The following is a 24,948-nucleotide window of genomic DNA, read 5'->3' on the forward strand; positions in this document are numbered from 1 at the left end:
TTGCTGATTGTGGGCAGGCCACAGATGTTGAGGCTGGTTGTGATGATTCAAGAGTCAAAATGCTACTGCATCTGCAGAACAGCTCACAGAGTGTGAGTGTGTTTGTGAAACAGAGGGTCAGTTGGTAGATTGTGGTCCCTCCCTCTCACCTTGCTCCTCCTCCTGCTGAGATGTTTGCATATACCTCAGTGTACCTGTATGTGTTAGACTGTGTCTGTTTAGCAGCCTGTGAAAGCAGAAGAACAAGCAGTGTTTCAGGAAAGTAGTTGGCTGGTCAAGTGGCAAAGTGGAAAACGACAGCTCTGCGGAGGCAAAGTGGTGAGGAACAAGAGAACAAGACAAAAGAGGAAAAACAAAGAGGGTAAATAGAGAAGAGAGAAAGAGAAAGGGAGGGAGGGAGTAAGTAGAGAGATAGGGTCAGAGAGAGAGACACAAAGTGCAAGTATACACAGTACTGAGAAAGAGACTGTCAGCAGAGCATACACTTCCCAGAGGAGAGAGCCTCAGAGCGAGAGAGACTGCTGAGAAGTTCAGTCTGACAAAATGCTGAGGAGGAGGAGAAGCGTGTCATTTGGTGGATTTGGATGGTAGGTTGCCTTTTCATTGGATGCTAATGTGTATGTGTGTCTGCATTATGTATGCATGATTGTGCACATTATGATTATGGGTGCTTAGTGAGTGTATAATGATGCACGTTATGCTGCTGAAATGTGTATGTGCTGGTTGTTATGGGCGTGTTGTGCAGAAATGTAAACTTTTTTCTAAAAAGGAAGGATGGGTGGAGGGCTGAGGCTGCTCCTCTGTGTCACACCTCTGACACTTTGTCCTTTGTGTATGTGTGTGTGTGTGTGTGTGTGTGTGTGTGTGTGTGTGTGTGTGTGTGTGTGTGTACAGTTTTACTATGGTTTCACTATGTGCTGTCTCCATTTAGGGAGGGAGGAGGGATTACAATCAACAGGTTGCTTTGTCTGTGTCTGTGACTGTTGTTGCTGCTGTCCTGCTATGGGACTGTAGGCAGAGCTCTCACCAGTCATGTTGTGCTGCTGTATCTGGTGAAAAGAATTCCAATGTTGCAGTGCTGAAGTTGATGCTAGGGCACTCATTTAACCTTGAATGTGCTGACACACTCAAATGGTGTGTTTCTGTGCTGGCTCCTCTGCTGGTTGTTGTTCTGACACTGAAGCTCTGCTTCAGAGCGCTTAACTTTCCCAGCTGGGCGCAGGCAGCACGTCCTGCAGACAAGCTGAAATAACCCGAAACAGACAAAGCTGTGGAGCAGCACTTTACATGTAGAAGGGTTAATTACTCATAAAAAACCCCCAAAAGAATCAGATATTTTTCAGAAGTACTCGCTCTGTGAAAACAGCTGTATAATGTCTTAAGTGGCTCTGAAGGTGATTTTACCAGAAGAAACAAAATAACACTGAGTTGCATAGTGGGAATTGTAAAATCTGGTGTTTTTGTGGGTTTTACCCATACTAGGGACTAAAAATTTAATCTTGGCCTCTGCTGCTTTGATTTTGAACATTCTTTGTTAAATCTGGCTCTTGGTAGTCCACCAATGTAATGGAAGTGAAATTCTAAATTGCTGGACAGATCTACACCAGCTCTGGTTAGCAACACATTTGAATGTTGTGTTAATGGAGACACAAACATTCATCATGTGAAGTGTATATCGAAAAAAAATCATAATATAGTATATAAAAAAAAAGTCATAGTATAGTATGTTGAAAAAAGCCGTTCAAACTTCAAAGTGTAGTATGTCAAAAAAAAGGGATGAAGTCATAGTATAGTATGTCGAAAAAAGCCATTAAAAAGTCAAAGTGTAGTATGCCGAAAAAATACATAGTATAGTAAGTGGAAAAAAATGTCATGAAACAGATAAGCCTGGACTGGGTATTGAATGGGTCAAACTTTTCAGTGAGTACTTGCTGGTTGGCCATTGGCAGCATTGCTAACCACTGAGCCATTGTGCCACAAAACAATTAACCTTGAAAATAGTAATAACATAGTATGTTGAAAAAAGCCATAAATAGTCATAGTATAGCATACCGAAAAAAGTCATAGTATAGCATGTTGAAAAAAAGTCATAGTACATACAGCATGTTGAAAATTTAGAAAAAAAGCCATAGTATAGTATGTCGAAAAAAGTCATAGCATGTCGAAAAAAAGTAATAGCATAGCATCTGGAAAAAAAGTCATAGTACAGCATGTCAAAAAATTAAAAAAAAAGTCAAAGTATAGCATGTTGAAAACTGAAAAAAATTCATAGTATAGCATGTCAAAAAAAGTGACAAAAAAGTCATAGTATAGTATATTGAGAAAAATAAGTCATAGTGTAGCATTTAGAAAAAAGTGATAAAAAGTTGTATTATGTATGTCGAAAAGAGTGATAACAAAGTCATATAATTGTATGTTGAAAAAAGCCATTACAATTTTAAACTGAAGTATGTCGAAAAACAGACTAGCCTGGACTGGGTCTCAAACCTGCGTCAGGTTCTACAGGTTCTACAGTAACCACTTAATGTTTGCTTATTGGTAGCATTGCTAACAACTGAGCCATTGTGCCACTAAATACTCAACCTCAAAAACAGTAATAACGAAATCGAAAAAAGCCATTAAATAGTCATAGTCAAACTATAGCAAGTCGAAAAAAAGTCATAGTATAGTATGTTGAAAAAGTCATACTATAGCATGTTGAAAAAATGTCATAGTACAGCATGTCGAAAATTTAGAAAAAAAGCCATAGTTAGTATTTCAAAAATTTTGAAAAAAAAATCATAGACTTGTATGTCGAAAAAAGCCATTAAAATTTTAAACTGTAGTATGTTGAAAAAGGTCATGAAACAGACCAGCCTGGACATCAAACCTGGGTCAGGTTCTACAGTGACTACTTGATGTTTGTCAATTGGTAGCATTGCTAACCACGAAACCATTGTGCCTCCAAAACTATATGTAGAAAAAAGTGATAACAAAAATCAAAGTGTAGTATGTCGAAAAAAAGGTCATAGTATAGTATGTCAAAAAAGTCATAATATAGCATGTCGAAAAAAGTGACAACAAAGTCAAAGTACAGTATATAAAAAAGGTCATAGTGTAGTATTTGAAAAAAGTGACAACAAAGTCATTATATTATGTCGAAAAAAGTGATGAAGTCATAGTATAGTATGTTGAAAAAACTTTCATGAAACAGGTGAGCCTAGACTGGGTATTGAACCTGGGTCAATCTCTGTAGTGACTACTTGCTGGTTGTTTGTTAGCAGCATTGCTAATCACTGAGCCATTGTGCCACAAAATAATTGACCTTGAAAACAGTAATAACATAGTATGTTGAAAAAAGCCATAAATAGTCATAGTATAGCATGTCGAAAAAAGTCATATTATAGCATGTCGAAAAAACGTTGTAGCATAGCATCTCGAGAAAAAGTCATAGTACAGCATGTCGAAAATTTAGAAAAAAAAGCCATAGTTAGTATTTCAAAAATGTTGAAAAAAAATCATAGTCTAGCATTTAGAAAAAAGTGATAAAAAGTTGTATTATGTATGTCAAAAAGAGTGATAACAAAGTCATAGAATTGTATGTCGAAAAAAGCCATTAAAATTTTAAACTGTAGTATGTTGAAAAAGGTCATAAAACCAGCCTGGACTGGGTATCAAACCTGGGTCAGGTTTGTCAATTGGTAGCATTGCTAACCACAAAACCATTGTGTCTCCAAACCTATATGCAGAAAAAAGTGATAACAAAAATCAAAGTGTAGTATGTCGAAAAAAAGGTCATAGTATAGTATGTCAAAAAAGTCATAATATAGCATGTCGAAAAAAGTGACAAAAAAGTCATAGTACAGTATATAAAAAAAGGTCATAGTGTAGTATTTGAAAAAAGTGATAACAAAGTCATAGTGTAGCATGTCAAAAAATGCCATTAAAAAGTCAAGTGTAGAATGCCGAAAAAAGACATAGTATAGTATGTTGAAAAAAATTTCATGGAACAGGTGAGCCTAGACTGGGTATTGAACCTGGGACAATTTCTCTGCAGTGACTACTTGCTGGTTGTCTGGTAGCAGCATTGCTAATCACTGAGCCAATGTGCCACGAAATAGTTGATCTTGAAAACAGTAATAACGTAGTATGTTGAAAAAAGCCATAAATAGTCATAGTATAGCATGCCGAAAAAGTCATAGTATAGCATGTCGAAAAAAAGTCTTAGTATTACATGTCAAAAAAGTCATACTATAGCATGTCGAAAAAGTCATAGCATAGCATCTCGAAAAAAAGTCATAGTACAGCATGTTGAAAATTTAGAAAAAAAAGCCATAGTATAGCATGTTGAAACTGAAAAATAGTCATAGTATAGCATGTCGAAAAAAGTGACAAAAAAGTCATTGTATATCGAAAAAAGTGCATTTAGAAAAAAGTGATTATATGTTGTATTATGTATGTCGAAAAGAGGATAACAAAGTCATAGAATATTATTGAGCCTGGGTCAGGTTCTACAGTAACGACTTGATGTTTGCCTATTGGTAGCATTGCTAACCACTGAGCCATTGTGCCACGAAATAATTGTCCTCGAAAACAGTAATAACATAATATGTCGAAAAAAGCCATTAAATAGTCATAGTATAGCATGCCAACAAAACGCATAGTATAGCAAGTCGAAAAAAAGTCATAGTATAGTATGTCGAAAAAGTCATACTATAGCATGTTGAAAAAATGTCATAGTACAGCATGTCGAAAATTTAGAAAAAAAAGCCATAGTTAGTATTTCAAAAATTTTGAAAAAGAAATCATAGACTTGTATGTCGAAAAAAGCCATTACAATTTTAAACTGTAGTATGTTGAAAAAGGTCATAAAACAGACCAGCCTGGACATCGAACCTGGGTCAGGTTCTACAGTGACTACTTGATGTTTGTCAATTGGTAGCATTGCTAACCACGAAACCATTGTGCCTCCAAAACTATATGTAGAAAAAAGTGATAAAAAAAATCAAAGTGTAGTATGTCGAAAAAAAGGTCATAGTATAGTATGTCAAAAAAGTCATAATATAGCTTGTCGAAAAAAGTGACAACAAAGTCAAAGTACAGTATATAAAAAAAGGTCATAGTGTAGTATTTGAAAAAAGTGATAAAAAAGTCATTATATTATGTCGAAAAAAGTGATGAAGTCATAGTATGTCGAAAAAGAATTCATGAAACAGGTGAGCCTAGACACAGTGACTACTTGATGTTTGTCAATTGGTAGCATTGCTAACCACGAAACCATTGTGCCTCCAAAACTATATGTAGAAAAAAGTGATTAAAAAAAATCAAACTATATCATGTCGAAAATTTAGAAAAAAAGCCACAGTATAGTATGTCAAAAATGTTGCCTATTGGTAGCATTGATAACCACTAAGCCATTGTGTCTCCGAAGACTACATGTTGAAAACAGTGATAAAAAAAATCAAAGTGTAGTATGCCGAAAAAAGGTTATTGTATAGTATATTGAAAAAGAAGTCATAGTGTAGCATTTAGAAAAAAGTGATAAAAAGTTGTATTATGTATCTCGAAAAGAGTGATAACTAAGTCAGAGAATAGTATGTCGTTAAAAAACATCATAAAACAGGCCAGCACGGACTGGATATCAAACCTGGGTCAGACTTTGCAGTGGCTACTTTCTGGTGGCCTGTTGGCAGCATTGCTAACCACTGAGCCATTGTGCCACCTAAAAATGTATGTTGAAAACAGCAATACTATAGTATTAAAAAAGCCATCAAAAAGTCAAAGTGTAGTATGTCAAAAAAGTCATAATATAGCATGTCGAAAAAAGTGACAAAAAAGTCATAGTACAATATGTAAAAAAGGTCATAGTATAGTATTTGAAAAAAGTGAAAACAAAGTCATATTATATTATGTTGAAAAAAGTGATGAAGTCATAGTATAGTATGTCGAAAAATGCCATTACCCATCACTTTCACATACTCCTACTCCTCTTCACATGTCCTTCCCTCACATGGAACACATCTTTCCCAAAGCAGTTTAGTGTAAATCATGGGAACCCACTTCCTTCCCGTGCTTATGAACACACATGCATGCACGCACACACAGAAACACACACACCCACACACACATGTTAATGTTAATGTTCCAATAAGGTTCTTTTTACAATAAATGTTCTATTAAAAACACTTTTTGTCATTTTTATTGGTATTTATGTTAAAATAAGAGCAGTTAAAACTGCCCAGTCAAATTTGACGGTGAACTGTAAATTAAGGGGGGTAGCAGCAAACAGTGTTAACAGCTTAAAGGCTAAATATAATATGAAAAGCAGATTAAGCAGGATTTTTCCTGCTGTGTATCAATTCTGCAGGGAAGCTAATCTAAATTTAACTGAAAGTAAATATGGGGCAAGTCTAGTGGATTACTGTCAAGAATGTGTAGGCTTTTAATATATAACAATATGCAGCAAAGACAGACAAGCAGTTGTTAGGGGACCATATGCATCTCTCTTTCTCAATCAATAATCTTAAACAAGTATGCTGTTACAGCTGGTTTTGAGGATGAATCATTGTGCTCCCATCCTTTATTGTCATTTCTAAAGAAGGACTGTCAAAATATATTTATTGAAATTGTACAGATTTATTCTTCCGAAAAGAAGAGCATTCTTCATTTTGGATACATAATGAGCTTTTTATGAAGCAGCGCACAGGCAAAATGTGGCCACACTACTTTAAAGTGTCACTACAATTTTCAGCGTGGTGATTGTTTAATTGAACAATTTCACAATGTAAGGTGCAATGTATTTTGTAGCCTCTGGGGACAATGTATGGCTCTTTGGGTAAATTTATTTGACTTGTCTTCTGAAGCTTAAAATTATCAGCCCCTACAGTACATGTTTCGTTTTGGACATGAACACACATATGGATGCATGAATGACTAGTTCAGAGACAATGCATTACTAAATGAAGGGCTGACTTTGACTAGGTGTGAATGTAGTAAGTTAGCTTATTTTATGAATATGAAGCAGCAAGAGTGTAATTTCCAAATGACCCATTTCATTTTTTTTTTTTTAAATCCTATGTGTTTTGATTTTTGGGACAGTGTTTCTTGAGGAAAAAGTACTTCCTATTTACTAAAATCTTGAACTCAGTATTACAACATTACTAAATGTATTATATAGTGTTAATGTGACAGCCCTCAGCTTCAAAATGAGGAAGGGTAGTTTAGGGTAGGTCAGATTTGACAAATTATTTTTCTTTAACATGACCAATGTACGGTTTAATAGCTGAGGTTAGCTGCCCTGTGTTGTGCCACCACTTACTTTGTTGATGTTTGATTCATTGGACAGCTGCCATTGTTCACTCTAACTTTGGTTGTCTGTGTTCTGATGTTCAACAGATAATTATGAGTTTCCTTTACAATTTGTAGCTATAAAAAGAAGCAGCAGTGGAGGTTTTGACAGATGGGGATTGTGATATATGACTGGGTTGTTGAAGTGAAAATTATCATTGGAGGTATACAGTATATGGTCAAATTAATTCTGGATTGGAGCAGAGAGCCAATGTGAATATCATTTGCTGAGTTGTGTACCTGCGTCATGTGACGTTCTTTAAGGATATTATGTTTGAGGAGCTTCTCTTTGTTGAAACAAACCACCGGCAAGCCATGCTAATAGAGGTTGCCATAGTGATGGGAGGTGAAGGGCTTCTGTGTGTGTGTTTGTGTGTGTGTGTCTATAATAACTCTGTCTGTATCCACACCCTTAACCCCACTTTGTATGTGTCTCACTCACGTTTAAGTCAATTACACTGATATTTACTCTCGGAACAAACATGTTGAAACCTTTTTTGTTTCCCCATGTACTGTCTTCATCTCTCCAGCTGCTGCCTTTGCCATGGCTCAGGCTGTTTATACTTGCAGGAATGGCACCACCTGTTGAAACTCTACACTTTACTGGTGACTTTGTTTTGGGGGTTTTCTTTAAGAATTGATTCAATTTGAAGACATGTACTGTAGCCTTAAGTTAAAAATGCTTCCATTACCCTGGATGTTGGTCAGTTTGGTCAATCATCACAAGACTTACTTGTGCGTGTACCATGTAAGACAGCCCTTTCTGTCTATAACTGAGTCCTAAAAACAAAATTAAAAAAGGCCAGCAGTGATGATGTCCACCTGTTTCCAGAATTTAAAAAAGGATGAGTAAGGCATGTCACTTAAATCAAGGAAAAGACTTAATTTTATAAAATACCAGATACAATGATGTGCTTTTGAAACAAGTGCAAATTGAAAGGCTGACTTTGAGCATGCAGGCCACAATTTTGTCCCCATAATGCATTCACACGCGCGTGCGCACAGACACTCACACCCACACACACAGTCAAATGTAATATTCCTTTCATCTCGAAGATGTTGGATAAATAAAGCTTACACATGATAGACTGGTCTGTTTTGATGATTTAAGCATAAGGTGGGTGGTTTATCTTCTCAACTGCTTAGTAATAAATCCTGTGAGAGCACAAACTGCAGCTCGATTACAATATTAAAGAGTCTAACATTTGTCTTCCAGCAAGATCAAATACCATTGAGACCATTGAGGTGTCACTGTGGCAGAGCAGCAAACTAAATGTAATACATCTATGGGAATGTCTGTGTTTATTGTCTTATTTAACTATATTTCTGTTGATCTTTAATAATGCATTATGCAAACTTCTGCATAAACTATTTTACTAGCTATAGCTCATTATGAACGTGTTATACTGACCTTCGGATATCTAGTTACTGTAATAGCATGATCTCTGGTAATGTGTACTGTTGTTGATGACATTCAAAAACCCTGTAACAAAATCAAATTATATTTACATAAAACATTCAGGTTGGGTGATGGTGCAGTAGATAAGTGTGTACTGTGAGTTTGTACACTGTGTTTGTTTGTGTTAGTGTGACTGTGTGTATTTGCATGAAATAGATCAGGCACCGCTCTGCACGGTTCAGTCTGCAAATGAATGGGATTAAAGAATTAATTTCATAAACATCCTCTTTCTATGTGAGGGTGCTGTAAAACAAGCAACGAACATGCACATATATACATGCATGTGCACACACACACACACACACACACACACACACACACACACTTGCAAATGAGGTGAAAACGTATTTGTATGTACAGTTCCCTCAAACATCACATGCTTCACATATCCTCTTCTATGATTAGCAGTAGATAGCAAACAAACTGAACTGTTTTTAGTATGAACACTGTGTATTGAAGCATGTATGAATCCCTTATAAACACTCGCAACCAGTCTGAGCAGCTTGTAGAGATGGAACATTGTTAAATCAAGTCAGCTGTGATGCCAGTGAGTTTACACTGAAAATATAAACACTAACTGTCCTCCAGCTCTAACTACTCTGTATGAATTAAAGATAATTTATGGAAATTAACTTAGTAGCACAAAATACAAAATGCGTTTTACACGCCTCCGAAATCTTGACAGTTTTGTTTCATGCAAGTTTGTAGTTCATACACTGATCATGCATGCTGTAACCATACTTTGAGGCCTCACATCAAAGAAGAGTTCCCCTTCCACATTAAAGTGAATGCCAATATGACAAGAGAAGCAATTACACATTAATCACCATTCTTCTAAGTGCCAGAGCACCCAGGGAAACCATGCACAATATTTATTTGCAGTGTTCATGTCCTTTTTACTGTAAAAGAAAAAAGGGCACTTACAGCCCAACATTTTATTGATGCTTTTAAGCTATTTGTATCAGAGACGTGATCAATAATATCTCTCTTTTTATGTGTGTTTGTGTCTGTTTTTCTCTCCTGCTTATTCTCCAGGATTGACAAGTCCACTTTGTCTGCACTGAAAGCCCGGTAAGTTATTCTTTAAATCCTGCTTTTGGTCACCTTCTTGCTTCTAACATAATCAACTTTTACTCAATATCTAGTTAATATTCTAATCTCAGGCAAAGCCATCATTTTTGTAAATGTGCTTGTGGAGAAATTCCTGGGAAGCACTGGTGTGTAACTGCTCACCAATCAACACTGAGACTGTGGCTTTGGTTTACCTTAAAAGCTACTTTGAACCTGGACCTAATTTCCACTTATTTTCCATTCCAGTGATTGATTATAACTAAAACCTCAAGAATAAATTCACTATAGAGCTGTTGTCATTTAACTTGAGCAGCACACAATACAATACACCCTCCAACTCACACTGCACTAAAAGCAAGTCTTTTTTAACAGGTGAAATTACTTTAATGGACTCCTGTCTTCTGCATTTTTGATGCTATCTTATTGTAATACTCTCAAATGTTTTCATTTCATTATGAGGTAACTAAATGGTGATTGAGCCTATGATGAAAGCCCTTGCATTTGCAATATTATGAACTGGGTGTCTGTGGCAACATTCCTGGGAAAAATCACAACAGACTCGCTCTGACTGACTGACTGATGTCACACAGGTGACACTGTTTGTATCTTTGGGAAGTGAGATACAAAAACACACTTGCAATAACCGCTTATCGCCAAAAAGAACAAAACAGAGATCTATGAGATTGTAACTTACTGCTTTATCACTGTTGTACCTGCCACCTCTTTCAATCTTGCCTTCATGTACTGCTATGTGAGGAATGTGATTAAAATCACATTCTGCCAAGTCCCTGGGCATTGCACTCAACTTCTTGCTCCAGTGAGTTGTAGTTAAAGACTGTTTGTATTGTGACTGCCAGGTGTGAATGTAGTAAGTTAGCTTATTTTATGAATATGAAACAGCAAGAGTGTAATTTCCAAATGACCCATTTAATTTTTTTTTTTAAATCCCATGTGTATTTATTTAATTTTTGGGACAGTGTTTCTTGAGGAAAAAGTACTTCCTATTTACTAAAATCTTGAACTCAGCAATTACAACATTACTAAATATATTATATAGTGTTAATGTGACAGCCCACAGCTTCAAAATGAGGAAGGGTAGTTTACATTATGTTAACAAAAGTCAGATTTGACCAATTATTTTTCTTTAACATGACCAATGTACGGTTTATAGCTGAGGTTAGCTGCCCTGTGTTGTGCCACCACTTACTTTGTTGATGTTTGATTCATTGGACAGCTGCCATTGTTCACTCTAACTTTGGTTGTCTGTGTTCTGATGTTCAACAGATAATTATGAGTTTCCTTTACAATTCATCCATCCATCCATCTTCGTCCGCTTATCCGGTATCGGGTCGCGGGGGTAGCAGCTCCAGCAGGGGACCCCCCACCATTAACCAGCTCCGACTGGGGGATCCCGAGGCATTCCCAGGCCAGGTTGGAGATATAATCCCTCCACCTAGTCCTGGGTCTTCCCCGAGGCCTCCTCCTAGCTGGACGTGCCTGGGACACCTCCTTAGGGAGGCGCCCAGGGGGCATCCTTACCAGATGCCCGAACCACCTCAACTGGCTCCTTTCGACGCAAAGGAGCAGCGGCTCTACTCCGAGCTCCTCACGGATAACTGAGCTTCTCACCCTATCTCTAAGGGAGACGCCAGCTACCCTCCTGAGGAAACCCATTTTGGCCGCTTGTACCCTGGATCTTGTTCTTTCGGTCATGACCCAGCCTTCATGACCATAGGTGAGGCTAGGAACAAAAAATTCCTGGGGCTTTGCCACTGCGGAGTTGTTTAACTACCTCAGCAACCTCCACCAGGGAAATTGACGACAATCCCCCATCATCCTCCAGCTCTGCCTCTACCATAGAGGGCGTATTAGTCGGATTTAGGAGTTCCTCAAAGTGCTCCTTCCACCGCCCTATTACCTCCTCAGTTGAGGTCAACAGCGTCCCATCCTTACTGTACACAGCTTGGATGGCTCCCTGCTTCCCCCTCCTGAGGTGGCGAACGGTTTTCCAGAAGCACCTTGGTGCCGACCGAAAGTCCTTCTCCATGTCTTCTCCGAACTTCTCCCACACACGCTGCTTTGCCTCTTTCACGGCAGAGGCTACAGCCCTTCGGGCCCTTCGGTACCTTGCAACTGCCTCCGGAGTCGTCTGGGATAACATATCCCGGAAAGACTCCTTCTTCAGTTGCACGGCTTCCCTGACCACCGGTGTCCACCACGGTGTTCGTGGGTTACCGCTCCTTGAGGCACCTAAGACCCTAAGACCACAGCTCCTCACCGCAGCTTCAGCAATGGAAACTTTGAACATTGTCCACTCGGGTTCAATGCCCCCAGCCTCCACAGGGATGCACGAAAAGCTCCGCCGGAGGTGTGAGTTGAAAGTCTTTCGGACAGGGGCCTCCTCCAGACGTTCCCAATTTACCCACACTACCCGTTTGGGCTTACCAGGTCTGTCCAGAGTCTTCCCCCACCCCCTGACCCAACTCACCACCAGATGGTGATCGGTTGACAGTGCCGCCCCTCTCTTCTACCGAGTGTCCAAAACATACGGCCTCAGATCAGATGAAACGATTATAAAATCGATCATTGACCTTTGGCCTAGGGTGCTCTGGTACCAAGTACACTTATGAGCATCCCTATGTTCGAACATGGTGTTCGTTATAGACAATCCATGACTAGCACAGAAGTCCAACAACAAACAACCACTCTGGTTTAGATCAGGGAGGCCGTTCCTCCCAATCACGCCTCTCCATGTGTCTCCATCACTGCCCACGTGCGCGTCCCCCAGCAGAACTATGGAGTCCCCCACTGGAGCCCCATGCAGGACTCCACTCAAGGTCTCCAAGAAGGCCGAATACTCCAAACTCTTGTTTGGTGCATATGCACTCCAACGTAGCGGCGCTCAGCCGGGGGCTTGTGAGTAGCCCCACACCCGCCCGGCGCCTCACACCCTGGGCAACTCCGGAGAAGAAAAGAGTCCAACCCCTATCAGGGAGTATGGTTCCAGAACCGAGACTGTGCGTAGAGGTAAGCCCCACCAGATCTAACCGGTAGCGCTCCACCTCCCGCACAAGTTCCGGCTCCTTCCCCCACAGAGAGGTGACATTCCACGTCCCCAGAGCCAGCGTCTGCTGCCCGGGTCTGGTCCGTCGAGGCCCCTGACCTTCACTGCCACCCGTGTAGTAGCGCACCCAACCCCAGCGGTTCCTCCCACAGGTGGTGGGCCCATGGGATGGAGAGATGTCTGCCACGTAGCTTTTTTCGGGCTGTGCCCGGCCGGGCTCCGTGGCAAACCTGGCCACCAGACGTTCGCTGACGAGCCCTCCATCTGGGCCTGGTTCCAGACGGGGGCCCCGGGCTTCCTCCGGGCAAGGTCACTCCATCTCTTCCTCGATTTCTCATACGGTTTTTGAACCATTGTTTGTCTGGCCCCTCACCTGAGACCACTTTGCCTTGGGAGACCCTACCAGGAGCACAAAGCTCCAGACAACACAGCCCTCAGGTTCATAGGGACACACAAACCTCTCCACCACGATAAGGTGATGGTTCCCGGAGAGAACCATCACCTTATCGTGATTTACAATTCGTAGCTATAAAAAGAAGCAGCAGTGGAGGTTTTGACAGATGGGGATTGTGATATATGACTGGGTTGTTGAAGTGAAAATTATCGTTGGAGGTATACAGTATATGGTCCAATTAATTCTGGATTGGAGCAGTGAGCCAATGTGAATATCATTTGCTGAGTTGTGTACCTGCGTCATGTGATGTTCTTTAAGGATATTATGTTTGAGGAGCTTCTCTTTGTTGAAACAAACCACCGGCAAGCCATGCTAATAGAGGTTGCCGTAGTGATGGGAGGTGAAGGGCTTTTGTGTGTGTGTTTGTGTGTGCGTGTCTATAATAACTCTGTCTGTACCCACACCCTTAAACCCACTTTGTATGTGTCTCACTCACGTTTAAGTCAATTACACTGATATTTACTCTCTGAACAAACATGTTGAAACCTTTTTTGTTTCCCCATGTACTGTCTTCATCTCTCCAGCTGCAGCCTTTGCCATTGCTCAGGCTGTTTATACTTGCAGGAATGGCACCACCTGTTGAAACTCTACACTTCACTGGTGACTTTGTTTTGGGGGTTTTCTTTAAGAATTGATTCAATTTGAAGACATGTACTGTAGCCTTAAGTTAAAAATGCTTCCATTACCCTGGATGTTGTTCAGTTTGGTCAATCATCACAAGACTTACTTGTGCGTGTACCATGTAAGACAGCCCTTTCTGTCTATAACTGAGTCCTAAAAACAAAATTAAAAAAGGCCAGCAGTGATGATGTCCACCTGTTTCCAGAAATTAAAAAAGGATGAGTAAGGCATGTCACTTAAATCAAGGAAAAGACTTAATTTTATAAAATGCCAGATACAATGATGTGCTTTTGAAACAAGTGCAAATTTGTTTTTACTCTTTTGATTGTCTTGGATTTCTACAGTATAAAAGGACTAACAACATATGAAGACTTAGTGTGTCAGGTGTATTTTGAGGCTGTAAAAGGTTTGCATCTCAGAACATGAAAGTCAAACCCTTTAATAGTCTAGAACATGAATATGAGACACAGGATTACACTGCTGGACTTGGGCTCCAAGACACAGTGACAAAACACTAAACAAGGCAGGTTTTAGACGTACAGAAAAAAATCTGGTTGGCCCGAATCATGTTAAATAGGACATATGTGTTATCTACAGTGTTCTCAGATGCACACACACATCCAGTGTCTCCCTCAGTCCCTGGCCAGGTGTCGTTAGACTGTCTGCTCTGGAGTGGCTCTGAATATGAATGAGTGAGTCGTGACTCTGCCCAGACACTGACTAGCTCTGACTAGTGTGCATGTGTGTGTGTGTGTGTGTGTGTGTGTGTGTGTGTGTGTGTGTGTGTGTGTGTGTGTGTGTGTGTGAGAGAGAGAGAGAGAGAGTGTTTGATCCTGGTGTTAGATGTAAGACTGCACAGACAAGCACCATAGAGGTAAGAACAAGAAGAGCAGACATGACACTCTGCAGGATGGAAATGATTAGTATGTGTTAATCTTAAACTTATAATGGCTCCCAATTAGAATCCAATGCAAAGGTGAGGACGGAAAGATAGAGAACTTAAGTTTATCATTCTTGTGCTTGATCTGCTAACAGGGGATTTCAAATTTTCTTTTTTAGAATATAATAAATACCTTTTTGAGTCACAGCAAAGCAGCATCACTGGCCAACAAAGCCTGGACATGACTCACAGCTTGTCATACTCTTCAATTTATACTAGGGCTGTCAAACGATAAAAAAATTTTAATCGTGATTAATCGCTGAATTTCTATAGTTAATCGCGATTAATTAATAAGTACATATTAACAATGGAAAGCAGTTCTTACCAGTGTATCTTGGTTGGGAATCAAATGAATGCAAAGAAAGTTACTTTATGAACTTGATTTTAAGATTTGTAATTATTTATTTACTGTGTAAACAAAAGAAAAATGTGTGAATCTGTCGTTATTGCACAATTCCTCCAAGTACCTAACTAAAAAACTAAAAATCCCTATCCTTACCAGAGTCAATATAGTGTTTAGTAACTCCTAAATAATTTTGATTACTCACTGACGTCCAGTGATCACCGGTTAATGAGACAGTGTTTGCAGCACCTTGCAGCTGTTCCAGTGTGGCTGCTTTCTCTGTGTCATACAGGCTGTGTGTGGGGCTGCTGTCTCCCTCGACGGCAATGATACGGGTCAGAACATGTCAACCGTAGTACGTCTTTAAGACCTGAGTCCTCTACGATGCTGACAGGTCTGCAGTTAGTTGCCACCAAGAGCTGTAGTAATTTTTTGGGATTTGCTTTCATCCACAGGTCGGCAAGTAGCACTCTCCAAAATACTGCTTTGCCTGAGTGGGTAGCATGCTAGCGGGTAGCATCACGTTAACTGTACTACTATGCTTAGCTCCGTAGGTGGTAGCTCAAGCTTGACGTGCTTCGGTGATATTTTAATTTGGCTTTACACAATGTGCATATGGCTTTTGACTTGTCTACCCGTCCGGGAGTTTTGGAAAATAAAAAGCTCCATTCAGGATTTCACTGCTGCTGTCTTTCTCTATCATGCCTGCAGCCTGCAGCAGCAGGATATGTTATGAGGAAGTGGCAGCTTGATGATAAGTAACGGTGCTGCAAAGGGTCAAAATAGTAGCCTGTTAGGCACGACGCAAAGACCAGTGAAGTGTAAAATAAATTAATAAATGCCGGCATGTGATTAATGCGATTAAATTACGAAAATGACGCGTTATGCTCGGCCCTTAATCGCATTGCGATTAACGCGTTAATGCTGACAGCCCTAATTTATACTTCAGGCTTACTCTGATTGTAAGCTGGTCTACTATGATGCAATTGTACGAGGAATATATAGGAGAATAAAGCCACAAAAGAAAAAAGAGAAATGTTAAAAAGGGAAGTGGAGGACCAATGGAACAAATACATTAGATGGATGGCTCACTTCAAAGTTGCAGCTGCAGGGTAGCAGGTGTGAGGGTTTTTATTTTCTCTTCTTTTCCCTTTACTGTCCTGCCTGCTCTCAGTTCACACAGTGTGCTTTTATTTCCTCCCTCAACTTTTTCCCCTCTCTTCTCTGCCATTAATCCCCCGTGTTCCTCTGCCTTTCCTCTGCTCATGGTTACTACAAAGAGATCTCTCTCCGCCTTCACCGTACATGCAGCACCTCATTAATAACTGCATAATAAAACCTGTGTGTGTGTGTGTGTGTGTGTGTGTGTGTGTGTGTGTGTGTGTGTGTGTGTGTGTGTCAGCAAACACCTGCATCTGTCTGTGGGTTTTGTCTTGAAGTGGTGGTGAGGGTAAATGAATATTACAAGTGGACAAACAGGGATAATAGAGGAGAGAGGATGAAACAGAGATAGAGAGAGAGCAAAAGGTTTCACCTGATCAGCTTCTCATTATTAGAGTGAGACGATGCCTCGCAAACTGTGGTGAGTAACGGCTGTCTGTCTTGTGTGTATTTGTACTGCCTGCATACTTGTAATTACTTGATCACAAGAATTTTCACTATACGTTTTGGAGTGAAGGCTGCAAAACATGTTATAAGACCTTTTTGAGATCTTTATTGGATTTTGATGTCACAGCGCACACTTTAATAAAATGCTATGGTTGTATTTATTACAAAATAAATTGAGTGGATACAGATAGCACTGGTTTTGCTCCAATACAATGTGATAGTATTGGGGAGAGCTATCTGTCCTGCTTTATTTGAGGTCACAGGTTTACTAATTTCACAGCTTAATTGATTATCACAATTATCTGAGAGGTGATCATATTATGTAGAGCTAGCTTTTGTAGTTATTGTGTGTTGTGAAATATGTGGACCCCAGAATGAGCAGCTACTGTTGATGTTACAGTGGCTAATGGGGATCTGGAGACACAAATGAGAGGAGAGGACTGCAGTAAAGCCAATTTGAATAGAATATAATTTAATACAGAATATAGTAGAGCAGTATATGACAGAGTGGACAAGAGCAGTATAATAAAACAGTGTATGTGTGTGTTCCTTCAGCATATTTGATGTTTCCAATCATATGGCTCTGCTCTGTGTAAGGATACATGAAATGACTCGATTGGCATCATTTGGAATAATGCATCAATCTGTTTCGATAAGAAAAGCTATTACACTAGTGTGTCACTGTTTAGTTCAAACTAGTCTTGTAAGAAGAGCTGCTAGTGTCCAGTGTGCCAAATGTGCTTATGTCTTGTACCATATGTGTTGTAAAAGGGCTTTAGGTAGTGTTCCACTGTGTAAGTGCCTTTCTCCTCTCCCTACTGTTGTTAACATGCATGCATGTGTGTGTGTGTGTGTGTGTGTGTGTGTGTGTGTGTGTGTGTGTGTGTGTGTGTGTGTGTGTGTGTGTGAGAGAGAGAGAGAGAGAGAGAGAGAGAGAGAGAGAGAGAGAGAGAGAGAGAGAGAGAGAGAGAGAGAGGCACCTGTGGCATTCTCCTCTCTGCTTTTAAGAGTAGGGCTGCAGCCAGGCCACTCCTTGCTGGATGGTGCTGATTTGTCATCTAATGTAGCATTAAATAATTATTTTTACCACCATGTTTTTTTAATCCTTTTTTTAGGACTGCATCATCTTACATTTGACTTTATTCACACATATAACAGAAAGGGTCCATCCATCCATCCATCTTCATCCGCTTATCCGGGGTCGGGTCGCGGGGGTAGCAGCTCCAGCAGGGGACCCCAAACTTCCCTTTCCCGGGCCACATTAACCAGCTCCGACTGGGGGATCCCGAGGCGTTCCCAGGCCAGGTTGGAGATATAATCCCTCCACCTAGTCCTGGGTCTCCCCCGAGGCCTCCTCCCAGCTGGACGTGCCTGGAACACCTCCCTAGGGAGGCGCCCAGGGGGCATCCTTACCAGATGCCCGAACCACCTCAACTGGCTCCTTTCGACACAAAGGAGCAGCGGCTCTACTCCGAGCTCCTCACGGATAACTGAGCTTCTCACCCTATCTCTAAGGGAGACACCAGCTACCCTCCTGAGGAAACCCATTTCGGCCGCTTGTACCCTGGATCTTGTTCTTTCGGTCATGACCCAGCCTTCATGACCATAGGTGAGGGTAGGAACAAAAACTGACCGGTAGATTGAGAGCTTTGCCTTCTGGCTCAGCTCTCTTTTCGTCACAACGGTGCGGTAAATTGAATGTAATACCGCACCTGCTGTGCCGATTCTCCGACCAATCTCCCGCTCCATTGTCCCCTCACTCGCGAACAAGACCCCAAGGTACTTGAACTCCTTCACTTGGGGTAAGGACTCATTCCCTACCTGGAGAAGGCACTCCATCGGTTTCCTGCTGAGAACCATGGCCTCCGATTTAGAGGTGCTGATCCTCATCCCAGCCGCTTCACACTCGGCTGCGAACCGATCCAGTGAGTGCTGAAGGTCACAGGCCGATGATGCCATCAGGACCACATCATCTGCAAAAAGCAGCGATGAGATCCCCAGCCCACCAAACTGCAACCCCTCTCCACCCCGACTACGCCTCGATATCCTGTCCATAAATACTACAAAACAGGATTGGTGACAAAGCGCAGCCCTGGCGGAGGCCAACTCTCACCTGAAACGAGTCCGACTTACTGCCGAGAACCCGGACACAGCTCTCGCTTTGGTCGTACAGAGATTGGATGGCCCTGAGAAGGGACCCCTCACCCCGTACTCCCGCAGCACCTCCCACAGTATCTCCCGGGGCACCCGGTCATACGCCTTCTCCAGATCCACAAAACACATGTAGACTGGTTGGGCATACTCCCAGGCTCCCTCCAGGATCCTTGCGAGAGTAAAGATCTGGTCCTTTGTTCCACGACCAGGACGGAATCCGCATTGTTCCTCTTCAACCTGAGATTCGACTATCGACCGAACCCTCCTTTCCAGCACCTTGGAGTAGACTTTACCGGGGAGGCTGAGAAGTGTGATACCCCTGTAATTGGCACACACCCTCTGGTCCCCCCTTTTTAAAAAAGGGGAACCACCACCCCGGTCTGCCACTCCTTAGGCACCGTCCCAGACTTCCACGCAATGTTGAAGAGGCGTGTCAACCAAGACAACCCCTCCACACCCAGAGCTTTAAGCATTTCTGGACGGATCTCATCAATTCCTGGGGCTTTGCCACTGTGGAGTTGTTTAACTACCTCAGCAACCTCCACCAGGGAAATTGATGCCAATCCCCCCTCATCCTCCAGCTCTGCCTCTACCATAGAGGGCGTATTAGTCGGATTTAGGAGTTCCTCAAAGTGCTCCTTCCACCGCCCTATTACCTCCTCAGTTGAGGTCAACAGCGTCCCATCCTTACTGTACACAGCTTGGATGGTTCCCCGCTTCCCCCTCCTGAGGTGGCGAACGGTTTTCCAGAAGTACCTTGGTGCACACGCTGCTTTGCCTCTTTCACGGCAGAGGCTGCAGCCCTTCGGGCCCTTCGGTACCTTGCAACTGCCTCCGGAGTCGTCTGGGATAACATATCCCGGAAAGACTCCTTCTTCAGTCGGACGGCTTCCCTGACCACCGGTGTCCACCACGGTGTTCGTGAGTTACCACCCCTTGAGGCACCTAAGACCCTAAGACCACAGCTCCTCACCGCAGCTTCAGCAATGGAAACTTTGAACATTGTCCACTCGGGTTCAATGCCCCCAGCCTCCACAGGGATGCACGAAAAGCTCCGCCGGAGGTGTGAGTTGAAAGTCTGTCGGACAGGGGCCTCCTCCAGACGTTCCCAATTTACCCGCACTACCCGTTTGGGCTTACCAGGTCTGTCCAGAGTCTTCCCCACCCCCCTGACCCAACTCACCACCAGATGGTGATCGGTTGACAGCTCCGCCCCTCTCTTCACCCGAGTGTCCAAAACATATGGCCTCAGATCAGATGAAACGATTATAAAATCGATCATTGACCTTTGGCCTAGGGTGCTCTGGTACCAAGTACACTTATGAGCATCCCTATGTTCGAACATGGTGTTCAGTTATAGACAATCCATGACTAGCACAGAAGTCCAACAACAAACAACCACTCTGGTTTAGATCAGGAGGCCGTTCCTCCCAATCACGCTCTCCATGTGTCTCCATCATTACCCACGTGCGCGTTGAAGTCCCCCAGCAGAACTATGGAGTCCCCGACTGGAGCCCCATGCAGGACTACACTCAAGGTCTCCAAGAAGGCCGAATACTTTGAACTCTTGTTTGGTGCATATGCACAAACAACAGTCAGAGTTTTCCCCCCCACAACCCGCAGGCGTAGGGAGGCGACCCCTCTCGTCCACCGGGTTAAACTCCAACGTAGCGGCGCTCAGCCGGGGGCTTGTGAGTATCCCCACACCCGCCCGGCGCCTCACACCCTGGGCAACTCCAGAGAAGAAAAGAGTCCAACCCCTATCCAGGAGTATGGTTCCAGAACCAAGACTGTGCGTAGAGGTAAGCCCCACCAGATCTAACCGGTAGCGATCCACCTCCCGCACAAGTTCCAGCTCCTTCCCCCACAGAGAGGTGACATTCCACGTCCCCAGAGCCAGCCTCTGCTGCCCGGGTCTGGTCCGTCGAGGCCCCTGACCTTCACTGCCACCCATGTGGCAGCGCACCCAACCCCAGCGGTTCCTCCCACAGGTGGTGGGCCCATGGGATGGAGGGATGTCTGCCACGTAGCTTTTTCGGGCTGTGCCCGACCGGGCTCCGTGGCAAACCCGGCCACCAGACGCTCGCTGACGAGCCCTCCATCTGGGCCTGGCTCCAGACGGGGGCCCCGGGCTTCCTCCGGGCAGGGTCACTTCATCCCTTCCTCGATTTTTCATAGGATTTTTGAACCATTCTTTGTCTGGCCCCTCACCTGAGACCACAGAAAGGGTACATAACATTAATGTCCACTTGAGTGGATTGAAAGACAGGATGAGTGACAGGAAGGAGGCTGAGATTGAACAAGAGCCCTGGAGAAAATAGCCTTTGATGAAAATATGAAATGAGTTTTCTTTTTTTCTTTTTTTAAAGAGTAGAAGAGCATGATAAGAGGAGGGGCCTTCTTCTTAAAACATCCCCTCCCCTTATCATTGTCTGTCTAGCCTACTGTTTTGGATCCATGTCAAAATGTTATCTGTCTGCCAGCATCATGGAAAAGTGCAAATGGGCTGCTGCTATATCTGGAGCGTGGCATTTACTGTATCTCCTGGTGCAACTTCTATATTGCAGGGAACGATGGTGTGTTGTGACCACCAGACAAACACAGGACTAAATGTCTGATGGTATCATATTTACTTTAGGTGATGGCTTGTTAAAGTTCAAGGCTTTGGTCTATATCCCGGGAGAAGAAGCAATGATTAGTCACAGAGAGGTTGTATGCAGCCTTAATGAGCTGTCAGTTTTATTCTGTTTTGCTTATTGGAAGCAGTTGTTGATGTAGTGTACACAGTTACAATATGTTACCTAACGTAATACAGGCCCACAGGCAATAGCATTGGAGCAGTAATAGAGGACAGACATTCAGTCAGTTTTTATCTAATACACTACTGCTCAGGGTGAATATGATGCTCAGCTGGTGTTAATTTGGGAACCAAGATTCAATGTGACCACAAACACTCACATGCACATGTAAAGCTATCTGGTGGGATTGACTCACTCCTCCTAACACATTCAGTTCACTTTTTAAAACAATACAACGTTAGGCCTTGCTTGTGAGTTTGTTTCCCTCTGCCTATGGGTGGCTCCATGACTGTGTGTGAGAAAAAGGTAGAGAAACCAAAACTACAAGGTTGAGGTAAGACTTGTAGCAGTACAATGTGGGAAGTGGTGGAACTCCACCCATCCTCAAGCGCTTAGAAGAGGATGTTGCACTTCCTCTCCTCTCACAACTTCAATCTCACTGACGTTGAGCTACAAAGTATAAGTAAATTTATGAGAGCAATTTAATACATGATTTTTGATATTTTTTGGCAACTATTTTTGAATGAAATCAAAATTGTTAAACTAGAGATTTAAGATTACAGCTGATTACAGCATAGCTATATCAGCATTCAGTGAAAAAAAAGCTCTCAAATCAACATTTCCTGGATTAATTGAGGTTAAAAATCTTCTGGTCACGGATTTACTTCTTGCACTGTCCTCTTGCACAGAAATACTGTATAACTCAGTCCAAGGGGTAGAATACTACGGTCCACACATTTTCACCTATTTCTGCTGTGACCGCAAGATGGAGCTGACGGCACGTGTTTGTGTCAAAGTGCTCAGAGGAAGAAATCAGTGCACTGCAATGAAAGTAGCTGAAGTGAGGAGAAATGACCACTAGAGTAAGCCATTTCTTTATTTTCATGTGTGCTGAATCAGTGTGGAGCCCTGACCCACCTGTTAACGTGTCTACCTGTTGAAACTGACACTGGAAACAGCTCTACATGACTGGCATTCATTGCAAAGCCAATTTACTCTCCTTTTTTATTATCTACTAGTTGAAAAAAAGAGATGACACTTCAGTGACAATTAAAAGGTATCTTTGTTTTATTGCAGAGTCATGGTTTATTTTAATTCTGCCTGTGTCTTAACCACTCAAACATTGATTCTATTACACATAAACAAGGTGGAAAAAACAGCCACAGTTCTGCACATACTGCATCCTCCATATAGATGTCACTTACACAGTACTTTAAACCCAGTAGCCTTATGTCTGTAGGTTACCACTGCAAGTCAAGTGAACCCTGTTTTTTCAGCCATATGTAGGAGCAGCCTATAGGGAGCCAGGGCTGTTACTGTGGCAACGAGAACTGATGATCACCTAAGGGATGGTCCAGTATGGTTTATTACCATGGTGATATACCCTGGTTGTCTCGCCTTGCAGCCAGACTGTATTGCCAGAGCATCAAAACATGACCAGTGGAAAGATAATCTGACTTGCAGTGCTAGTGGTTGCCCATAACAACGTGAGTGCGTGCATGAGTACGTGCGTGCGTGCGTGCGTGAGTGCGTGCGTGTGTGTGTGTGTGCGATAGGGATAGCATAACATAATCGGTAACATGACACCTAGAGTACTTTGTGTCCTGTGTTATGATCCATAACTGTTTGTAGGGGAAGTTTCATTTAATTAATCACCTTGCATTATTTTATTAAAAGGAATTAACAAGATGCATCAAGGTTTATAGACATGGTGAGAAGAGGCAGCTTTATTAAAGCATGATGGTAGGGACAGGATCTTCTGCTTAGAACAAGGTTAAATCTGATGTGACTGTTAAGGGGTGGAGGCTGCACTAATGTACTGTATTGAGGGGAAATAAGAGGAGATGATTATGACTTAATATGTTTTGACTTTTGTCATCAATTAAAAGTTAAAAGGGTTCTCATTTTTCTTGCATTTTACATTTCCTTTGCCTAAATGAGCATTCCATCATGTTTGTCTTGCCCAAAGTTACATAAGAACATGTCAATGTTTTCTTTTTGTACACAGTAAGGAGATGGAAGTTGCAACTTCCTTTGTTACATAATGTTTCTGGTACAGGATGATTTAAGTCCAAAATTAACTCATCTTTTACCTCTGTTTTGATCTCTGACAACTTCTGAGGGAAACATTTTGCACTTTAGAAGCTAAATGCTTCATGTTCACCAGCCAGTCGCTAACTGTCTGTCTGCCATTTGGTGCTGTAACCAGCTGCCTGCTGCATCTGGAAACGACACTGTGAGAGCGGTGGGTATAAACCAAATCAACAAAGTTGCGTGTTGTAAAAGCAAAACAATGAGCTGAAAGAAGCTATAAAACTGTAGAGTCAGGTGATATCTGTGGGTTGGTCACTATAAGCACCCTCTTTCACATACATGTAGTCATTTGATCCATTGTTAATATAAATACTGTTTGTTGATTGGTATCTTTAATTACTAGATGTGATCAAACATTAATGCACCACCCTTAAAGGCATACTATGCAGTTTCCGTTTTTTGTCAAACAGCTACCCCTAGAGTCGCTGTGGAGTATTTGTATTTAACGTTACTGTCGTAAATACCACTCACGCAGAGCTGTCTCTGCACTCACAGCCTGATCCCCTCCCCCCTGTAGGACTGGTCTTATTATCAACAATGGATGAATCAACAACTTTGTAAAAACTGACATACAACAAGCAAGTGCAACAACATACAACATAGAACGCAAGCAAGTTTACTTGACATGTTGATAAAATGTCGGGAGTACAGTCTTCAAGTTGGCCTTATTAAAGTCTCCTGCGATTATGTGAACACCGTCGGGGTGGGCCCGCTGCTGTTCGTTTATGGTGTTCAGCAGGAGAGAGAGAGCGACGTGTTTACATTGGCGTTGGGTGGAATATACACACTACTGTTAGCTCTCTCTGTAGAAAAAAAGACCAGCATCTTACAGACATGTACTCGAGGTCAGGGGAACAGTGTTTATCTATAATTGTCCCGTTATTACACCAGTTCTCATGCACGTACATACAGAGCCCTCCTCTGCTCTTACCGGAGTCCTCAGTCCTGTCCCAGCAGAGCAGAGTGCGGCCTGCTAGCTGCATGCTAGCATCGGGTATCCCCGGGTGAAGCCAGGT

The 24,948-nt window shown here is 42.2% G+C and overlaps 1 protein-coding gene across 2 annotated transcripts in view; it reads left to right on the forward strand.

Moving 5' to 3' along the window:
• Positions 1 to 201: 201 nt before the first annotated feature.
• Positions 202 to 24,948, forward strand: part of rap1gap2a (RAP1 GTPase activating protein 2a) — a 99,217-nt gene continuing 74,470 nt past the window's right edge. The window contains exons 1-2 of one of the 2 annotated variants that reach the window (XM_078246631.1): positions 202 to 587; positions 9,821 to 9,856. In XM_078246631.1, coding sequence (XP_078102757.1) covers positions 544 to 587; positions 9,821 to 9,856 — 80 coding nt within the window. In that variant the 5' untranslated portion in view covers positions 202 to 543. The remainder of the gene's footprint in view (positions 588 to 9,820; positions 9,857 to 24,948) is intronic. The other variant, XM_078246632.1, reaches the window with a different exon arrangement.

This window comes from Sander vitreus, chromosome 3, assembly GCF_031162955.1.
Source record: "Sander vitreus isolate 19-12246 chromosome 3, sanVit1, whole genome shotgun sequence".
Lineage (NCBI taxonomy): Eukaryota > Metazoa > Chordata > Actinopteri > Perciformes > Percidae > Sander > Sander vitreus.